Here is a 9,339-nt window from a genome sequence, read left to right as displayed (position 1 = left end):
ACCTTTATTTTATTTTTATGTGTATGAGTGTTTTGCCTGTGTGCATGTAAATGCTCCCAGCGCAATGCCCAAAGAGGCTAGAATAGGGCATTGTATCCCCTGGAACTGGAGTTACAGATGGTTATTAGCTGTGCCATGTGGGTGCTGGGAACTGAACCCCTGTCCACTTCAAGAATAGCCAATGTTCTTAACCATCTCTGCAGCCCCTACCTTTATTTTTAAATTTTATTTTTATATGTGTATATATGTTTTGCTGCCATGTGTGTAAGTGCAGTACATGCATGCAATGCCTGAGGAGGCCAGAAGAGCAGGTCAGATCCCCTGGAACTGGAGTTGTTAGCTGTTTTGTGGGTGCTGGGAACCTGGGTCCTCTACAAGAGCAGCCAGTGGTCTTCACCTCTGAGCCATCTCTCCAGCCCCAAAAGTTACCCTGTGTGAGTTAGAACTCATAAAGGCAGGCAGGCTTAGCAGTGAAGAGCTGGGAAGAAATTGCACAAGGGGAGAGGTTTCTGAGGGATTCAAGTACATTATCTCATTAAGGGGAGGGTTAATACTCCTGTCTCTTTAGCTAATCTCCAGGAGAGCCAGCCTTCCTGTGGATGGCCTACTGCCAAGATGACTGTTGGCCCAGCTGGATGAACTCTTAAAGGAGGAGACAACAGTATGTAATGTTCTAATCTTTGGGTCAGATTAGAATGTCATGCCTCCACCCAGGGCCAGAGGTAGAACTCAGATTCCATTCTTTTGACCAAGAGGAAGTAGCTTTTCTTTAGTGGGCCTCAGTGAAGCATGATACCACCACTTTTCATATGGTATTTGTGCTGGATAGCTTTAGTGTCAACTTGACACACCTGGGTTGAGGGAGCCTCAATTGGGGAATTACCTCTATTGGACTGGCCTGTGGCCATGTCTGAGGGCATCTTCTTGATGAGTGATGTGGGAGGGCCCAGCCCACTGTGGGTGGTACCACCTCTGGGCAGGTGGGTCTGTGATGCATAAGAAAGCAGGCTGAGCAGGGGCCAGGGGAGCAAGCCAGTAAGCAGCATTCCTCCATGGCCTGTGCTCCAGCTCCTGCTTCCAGGTTCCTGCCCTGAGTTCCTACCTTGGACTCCCGGATGAACTGTGACCTGGGAGATGTAAACTGAATAAACCCTTTCCTCCCCAAGTTGGTATTGGTCAGTGTTTTGTCACAACAATGGAGAACAAACTAGGACAGTATTCCAGATCCTAGGAGGGATGGTTGTGATGCTTCCCTTTCTAGTGTAACCTGGGAAATGGGAGGTGGGGTCCAAAGCTGCTTGTGAGGAAGGGCTCCATTCTCAATGGTCTCCAAACCTGCCAAAGCCTGTCTAGCTACCTCACAAGAATGCCTAAGTCTAAGCAGGTTTAGGATTTTGGCCAGTGTGGGAAAAGGAGGTAGAGGGAAAGGAAAAGGTTATGCTTTCTGAGATAGAATATGCTTTCTGGCAGGCAGCAGGGAGGCTCTGTAAGCAACTGCATCTGGGGAGGGGGGTCCTGGAGTAGATAAGTGATATCTCATTAAGGTGATGGTTATTCTTCCTAACTTATTGTTTATATGTGTACCAGTGCACAGGTACAATGGTGTGCATGCATATGTGCCAGAGGCCAACCTTGGGTGTCACCAGGAAAGCTGTCCAATTATACTGGCTGGCCACAGAGCCTCAGGGATCCTCCTGTATTTGCCTCCCCAGTTCTGAGATTACAAGTGCATGGGATGCCAACATGCCTAGCATTTTTACCAGGACTCTGGGGACCAAAAAAACAGGTCCTTGTGCTTGTAAAGCCTACTGAGGTATCTCCTCAACCTTCATCCTATCTTTTAAAACAAACATTCAGGGGGCTGGAGAGATGGGTCAGAGGTTAAGAGCACTGGTTGCTCCTGCAAAGGACCCAGGTTAGGTTCCCAGTGAACATGTGACTAACAACCATCTTTAACTCCAGTTCCAGGAGATCCGACACCCTCTCTGACCTCTTCAGGCATCGCATGACATAGGTACACATACATACATGTAGGCAATACATTCATATGTGTAAAATAAAAATAATAAAATATTTAACAAAATAAGACATACAGGTATAACGGACAGCTTTCCTGAGGAGTTTCTATTAACTCTTAGGAGGAGGATAGTCGTATGTCTTTGAGGCAAGTTAGAATGTCTGCACTCAGGGCTAGAGGAACAGTTAGGTAACTAGACAGGCTTTGGCAAGTTTGGAGACAACTGAGGGTGGAGCCCTTCCTCATAACCAGCTTTGGACCCCACCTCCCACTTCCCAGGTTATACTAGAAATGGAAGCATCACAACCATCCTTCCTAGGATCTGGAATACCATCTGAAAAGGTGGAGGTATTAGGCTTCACTGAGGCCCACTAAAGAAAAGCTACTTCCTCCTGGTCAAAAGAATGGAATCGAGTTCTACCTCTGGCCCTGGGTGGAGACATGATATTCTAAACTGATCCAAGATTAGAACATTACATACCATTGACTCCTCCCTGAAGAGTTCATCCAGTTGGGCCATCAGTCACCCGGGCAGTAGACCACTCACAGGAAGGCTGGCTCTCCTAGAGACCAGCTAAGGAGATAGAAGGATTAACTCTCCCCTTAATGAGATGATGTACTTAAACCCCCAGAAGCCTCTTCCCACATGCAATTTCTTTGCAGATCTTCATACTAAGCCTGCCCACTTTTTTCAGTTTTAACTCAAAAAGCATAACTATTTCTTCTTCTTTTAAGCCTAAGCACCCTTCCATGACTTCTCTGGGCTTTCCAGTTCCATGTCTAACTTGAAAGGCATGATTTTCTTCTTCTTGAAGCTGCCAGGACTTACAGCTTCCCTGTCCTGTTATTATTTTCTTTCAAAGTTTAATAAAATGGCCCCAGAGCTTCTTTTGGGGTCCCTTTTTTAAATGTATGTGAGTGTTCTGCCTGTATGTGTGTGAGTGAGTGGTCCAGTGTTGTGCAATGCCCACAGAGGTCAGAAGAGGGCATCAGATCCCCTGGAACTGGAGTTACACATGGTTGTCAGCCACCATGTCGGTGCTGGGAACTGATCCCTGGTCCTCTACAACAGCAGCCAGTGCTCTTAACCACTGAGCCATCTCTCCAGCCCCTATTTTAATTTTTTTATGTGTATTTTTCTTGTATGTTTGTAAGAGTAGTACATGCATGAAATACCCACAGAAGCCAGAATAGGATGTCTGATCCCTGGAACTGCAGTTACAGACAGTTGTTAGCTGCCATGTGGGTGCTGGGACCTGAACCCAGGTCCTCTGCAAGAGCAACCAGTGCTCTTAACTGCTGAGTCATCTCTCCAGCCCCTCCATTTATCTCTTTAGCATGGCTTAGGGTAAGCCTTTCTTCCTAGGGGTGGTCCCTTGGGCAGATTGTGACCTACCCAAATGGAATGTTAGTTTTCCACTCAGGCTAGAGATTCGATTCTTTCTTTCTTTTCTTTCTTTTCCTTCCTTCCTTCCTTCCTTCCTTCCTTCCTTCCTTCCTTCCTTCCTTCCTTCCTTTCTTTTTTTGTCTTTTTTGAGACAGGGTCTCCCTGTAGCCCCAGTTGGCCTGGAACTCACTATGTGTAGACCAGGCTGGCCTCGAACTCACAGAGATCTGTGTGCCTCTGCTGGGATTAAAGGATTCTATTCTCTTAACCAAGAGTTTTCTCTTCATGAGCCTTTATTGCTACTCTGAGGATATTCCTTAAACTTAAAATCATGTACCAGAGTATATTATTTGTTTGTTTGTTTGTTTTTGAGACAAAATCTTACTATGTAACCCTGTCTGGTCTGGAACTCACTATGTAGACAAGGCTAGCCTGGAATTCACAGAGATCTACCTGCCTCTGCCTCAGAAGTGCTGGGATTAAAGGCATGTGCCACCATACCCAGCCCCAGAGTATAATTAAAAGGATTAAAGAGGAGCTGGGCATGGTGGCTCACACCTTTAATCCCAGCACTCAGGAGGCAAAGGCAGGCAGATCTCTGTGAGTTCAAGGCCACCCTGGTCTACATAGTGAGTTCCAAGACAGCTGGGGCTACAAGAAGACCCTGTCTCAAAAAAGACCAGAAAAAAAAAAAAAGGATTAAAGAGGATCAGGAGATGGCTCCTCAGGTAAAGGTGCTGGCAGACAAGGCTTAGGACCTGAGTCTGATCCACCAGACACACGTGGTCGAAGGTGATAACTGACTCTGGCAAGTTGTCCTCTGACCTGCACACTCCTTCCAAGGTCTGCAAACATATATACACACACAGGATGAAGAAATGAATAAATTAAAAAATGTGAGTAAAAAAACAGATGAAAATAAAAGGATTAAAGAAAAATGATTAAGAAAAACCCCACATCTATAAAATAGTCATGCTTTACCAGGGGAAATAGCTTTCTCTTGATGGGCTACAACAAACCCTTATGCCTCTAATTTCCTCCCTTTCATGAAGCATTTTAGATCTGAGTGTTAATTATGATGCCCCTTCCCTCCTTACATGATATTCCAAACTCTGCTTCTCTGTCTGTCTCTGTCTCTGTCTCTGTCTCTGTCTCTCTCTCTCTCTCTCTCTCTCTGTCTTTGAAAGTCTTAATGAAAGTCTTAAGTAGTCCAGGGTACTTTTAGGTGAAGATGATCTTGGACTTTTTAAAAAAATTATTTTTATATGTTTGAATGTTTTGCCTGCATGTATGGAAGTACACCATGTACATGCAGTGCCTGAGGAGCCAGAAGAGGGCATCAGATCCCCTGGAACTGGAGTTACACATGATTGTCAGCCACTATATAGGTGCTAGGAGCTGAGCCTGGGTCTTCTACAAGAGCTGTCAGTGTTCTGTATTGATGAGCCACCTCTCTAGCCCCACCTTGAACTTCTAAGCCTCCTGCCTCCACCTCCTGAGTGCTGGGATTATAGATAGACATCACTGCAATAGGTCTATGGGGTGCTGGGCCAGACCTCAGGGTTTCATATGGTAGACAAGCACTCAGTCAAATGAGCTATATCCCCAAACTAAGACTATACATTTTTGTTTTCAGTAAAAATGCCCCATTACTATACCAATATTACAATTACCTAGACCAGGCTGACCTCCATCTCACAGAGATCTCCCTGCCTCTGCCTCCTGAGTGATGGAATTAAAGGTATGTGCTGGTGTGTGCTACCACCCCTGGCTTCTGCAACCCTTTTAAGAAGGTTTTACTTGATCAGCTGCAATCCTCTCCAATAAGCCTCAGGAAGTACTCTATGATCTCATTTACCAAAAATGAAAGTTCCTTAGCAACCCGGTGAGATTTAACTTCAGAAGCCACTCAAACCATATGCACATAGTTATTGTAAAGATAGTTATGAGTCCTTTTCCTGAGCACCACTTTTTTTTTTCTTTTTTCCCAGTTAAGCCTGTGTTTTCTAGGTATGGTGGTGTACACTGGTAATCCTAGCACTTGGGAGGCGGAGGTAGGTGGATCTCTGTGACTTTGAGGCCAGCCTGGTCTACACAGTGAGTTCAGGTTAGTCAGGGCTACATAAAGAGAACTTATCTCAACAAACAAGAACAACAAAAACAAAAACCCAATCCGCCCCCCACCCCCAATACTTGAATCTATGCTAAAATTTCTTACTTGGGCTGCGTATGTGACTTGGTTGGTGGAATGGTTTTCTAGCGTGCACAGGGCTCTGGGTTCCAGGTCCAGAACCACCTCAAATCCTTGTAATCCTAAGCATTCTGGAGGCAGAAGTAGAAGAGTCAGCATTTCAAGTTCATCCTCAGCTACTTAGTGATTTGTCTCAAAACCAAACCAAAGCAAACATCAAGAAAATTCTTCCTGGGGCTGAAGAGATGGCTCAGTGGTTAAGAGCATTGACTACTCTTGCAGAGGGTCTGAGTTCGATTCCCAGGACCCACATGGTGGCTAACAACCATCTGTAATTCCAGTTCCGGGGCATCTGACACCCTCCTTTGACCTCTGCAGGCAGCAGGCATTGTACAACATGGGTGCACCTACATACATGCAAGCAATATACTCGTACACATAAAATAAAATAAAAATAATTAAAATTTTGAAAAAGAAAATTCTCCCTAATAAACTCCAGCTCTATTTCAAACTGGCTTATTCTGAAATTCTCTTCTTTGGTAGAGTCAGGGTTCACGAGATGTCTCAGTGGTTAAAAGCACTGACTGGTCTTGCAGAAGGCCTGGGTTCAATTCCCAGCACCTACATGGCAGCTAACAACCATCTGTAAATCCAGTTCCAGGGGATCCGACACCTTCTTTTGACCTCTGCAGGCAGTGAGCATTGCACAACACTGGTGCACTTACATACACACAGGCAATATGCTGATGCACATAAAGTAAAAATAACAAATAATTTTTAAAAATTATTTTTATTTTATGTGTATGTGTGTATTACCTGCATGTAGGTAAGTGCACCCATGTTGTGCAATGCTCTTGGAGGTCAGAAGAGGCTGTTGGATCCCTTGGGACAAGAATTACGGACAGTTGTTAGCTGCTATGTGGGTGCTGGGATTCAAACCCAGGTCTTCTGCAAACAACCAGTGTTCTTAACCGCTGAGCCATCTCTCCAGCCCCAATAAAATATTTTTTTTAAAAAACGAATCCTAGCTTCATTTGAGCAGAGATCTCTGAAAGAACATCTCAGATTGCTTTGTGTCTTTGACTTTTGTCTTTCCAGATGGTGCCAAACTTGTAAGGGCTCCAACCCTTGTGGACCTCCATGATGTAGTAGTGCTTGTTTCTGCCCTTCCATCGGTAAGCTCATGGGCCGCTGTGGAAATAGTTCCCTTATCTCATGGAGTTCCAGCTCACCTTTCAAGACTAAATTGTCTCTTGTTTAGGGTTTAGGTTTAGAGTTTTTAGGACCTCAAGATTCAAAGTTCCAAAGCTCTAGATTTGAGACGCTAGAGGGAGACTTAGGTTTTGAGAGAATGGCTTCAATTCTGAAGGAAGATGCTGAATCCTAGAGGAGTTCTTGGCCTGAACCCAAAGTTCTGACAACAGAAGTGGGAAGAATAGGGAAGTATAGTATCTACACTTTTAGGAGGGGTTGAAAATGTAAGCGTGGCCTTAGTCATACACCAGAGACTACACTAATTATCGGACTCAGAGTCCAAAGTCCTTCTGCTTTTGAATCTTACGGTGTCCCTCCCCTCTCCAGGAGAGATTTGGGGCAAAGGACAAATGAGAAGTGATAGGTGAAAAGCATAATATTCTTACCAGGTTACACTGAAAACATCCAAGCTGTAGAAATAGTCTAATTCTCTTACCTTTGTACTTCCTCTGTTCTTTCTGTTGAGGACTGGTGAGTCAGTCTTTACCAGAACTGACGGGAAAGAGAAAGCCAATGGAGTTCAGAGATGTCCCCAGAGAACTTGGAAGTCTAATATCCTCAGAATTCATGCTATTTGGACTAGAGGGTCTTGAAATACTAAGGAAAGGATGAAAACTCACATCCCACTTCCTTTTCCACTGCTACCTGTTTCCACAATCAGATATCAGAGGACTGCTTACAATTCAGGAATGAGTCATCCTCTGTCCAAGCAGGTGGCTGTGGGCACACCTGAAGAAACAAAGTCCAGGCACATAGCTGGCACAAGCCATCCACAAGACATATGCTCCAGAGGAAGGAGACCAGTAGCACAGCAACATGACTACCATGAGAGGTAAAATGAATCTCAGGTCCTGGCAAAACCTTCGATTATTTGTCCTCTTCGCTTTGCTTCTTCTTTTTAAAAAAGATTTTATTTTATGTGTGAGTCTGTATGTGGGGATGTACACGGGAGTGCAGGTGCCCACAGAAGGCAAAGGCATCAGATCCCCTGGAGCTGGAGTTACCTGCAGCTGTGAACTGCCCGATGTGGGTGCTGGGAACTGAACTCGGTCTTTTGCAAGAGTAGTATGTGTTCTTAGTCATCTCTCCAGCCCATGCTTTTTTGATACAAGTTTCTGTTATGTTGCCTAGGCTGGCCTCCAGCTCCTGGTCTCAAGTGATCCTCCTGCTTCAGCCTCTTATGTAGCTGGGACTACAGTAGTGTGTGCTACCATGTTCAACTTGGGCCTATGGTTCTGAAGTGGTCAACAACTGCATGTGGGTGTGACCTGCTTATGCTTGGATCCCTGGGTACATTCTAACTTTCCTATTATTGGTTAGTACATTAATACTGTTCTTAAGATGTATTACTACTGCCAGGAGTGGTGGCACACACTTTTAATCCCAGCACTTGGGAGGCAGAGACAGGTGGATCTCTGTGAGTTCAAGGCCAGCCTGGTCTACATAGTGAGTTCCAGGACAGCTGGGGCTACCTGAGATTCTGTCTCAAAAACATTAAAAAAAATAATAATACAAGCTATCTCTTCACCCCTTAAAAATTTTTTTTTAAAGATAACAAGCCAGGAATGGCAGCACAGGTGTGTAGTCCCAGCACTGGGGAGGCAGAGGCAGGTGGATCTCTGTGAGTTCAAGGTCAGCATGAGCAACATAGTAAGTTCCAGGGTAGCTTGGTTTATATTATGAGGCCATCTCTCAAAGGAAAAAAAAAAAACAAAAGCAAACAATCAGACTGGGAATGTAGCTCACTTGGTAAAGTGCTTGTCTGTCATGCAGGAAGTTCTGGGTTCTATCCCCAGCACCATATACACCAGGTATGGTGGCACATACCTGTAATCCCAGCACTTGGGAAGTGGAGGGAGGAAGATGAGATGTTCAAGGTCATCTGCCACACACTGAATTCAAGGCCAGCCTATGTACGTGGGATCCCATCTCAACAATCAAACGGAAAATTAATAAGTTAATGCTCCATTACTTGGTATTTGAGAAGTTCAGAGGAGGAGGATACTTCTGGCTTTGGAAAGAAGTAATTTCAGGTGAGGTAGGATTGGAGCAGTTCCTAAAAAAAGGGCTGAATTCCCATTGGTAAACAGGGAGAGATCCCCAGTTAATTGAATGCTATGGACAAGATGAATTTGAGAGACTACAGAGGTTTGTGCTTGAAATATAAGTAAACTGGTTAGGCTAGGCAGGATCGTGGAGACATCCAGAAAGTAAATTTGAAGTGTTATCATAGGGGACATTGAACACCAGACTGAAGAAAGTTTTTCATTATTGTTTTTGGTAGAGACAGGGAGAGATCCCCAGTTAATTGAATGCTATGGACAAGATGAATTTGAGAGACTACAGAGGTTTGTGCTTGAAATATAAGTAAACTGGTTAGGCTAGGCAGGATCGTGGAGACATCCAGAAAGTAAATTTGAAGTGTTATCATAGGGGACATTGAACACCAGACTGAAGAAAGTTTTTCATTATTGTTTTTGGTAGAGTGAA

The 9,339-nt window shown here is 44.5% G+C and overlaps 1 protein-coding gene across 1 annotated transcript in view; it reads left to right on the top strand.

Annotated features, from left to right (window-relative positions):
* Positions 1-7,611: 7,611 nt before the first annotated feature.
* Apobec1 (apolipoprotein B mRNA editing enzyme catalytic subunit 1) overlaps positions 7,612-9,339 on the top strand; it is a 17,069-nt gene continuing 15,341 nt past the window's right edge. Inside the window, exon 1 of the mRNA XM_008825500.3 lies at positions 7,612-7,681. Within this exon, the coding sequence (XP_008823722.1) occupies positions 7,666-7,681 (16 nt within the window). The 5' untranslated portion in view covers positions 7,612-7,665. The remainder of the gene's footprint in view (positions 7,682-9,339) is intronic.

Source organism: Nannospalax galili, unplaced genomic scaffold (assembly GCF_000622305.1).
Source record: "Nannospalax galili isolate Female #2095 unplaced genomic scaffold, S.galili_v1.0 scaffold589, whole genome shotgun sequence".
Lineage (NCBI taxonomy): Eukaryota > Metazoa > Chordata > Mammalia > Rodentia > Spalacidae > Nannospalax > Nannospalax galili.
This window is presented reverse-complemented; position numbering and strand designations above follow the sequence as displayed.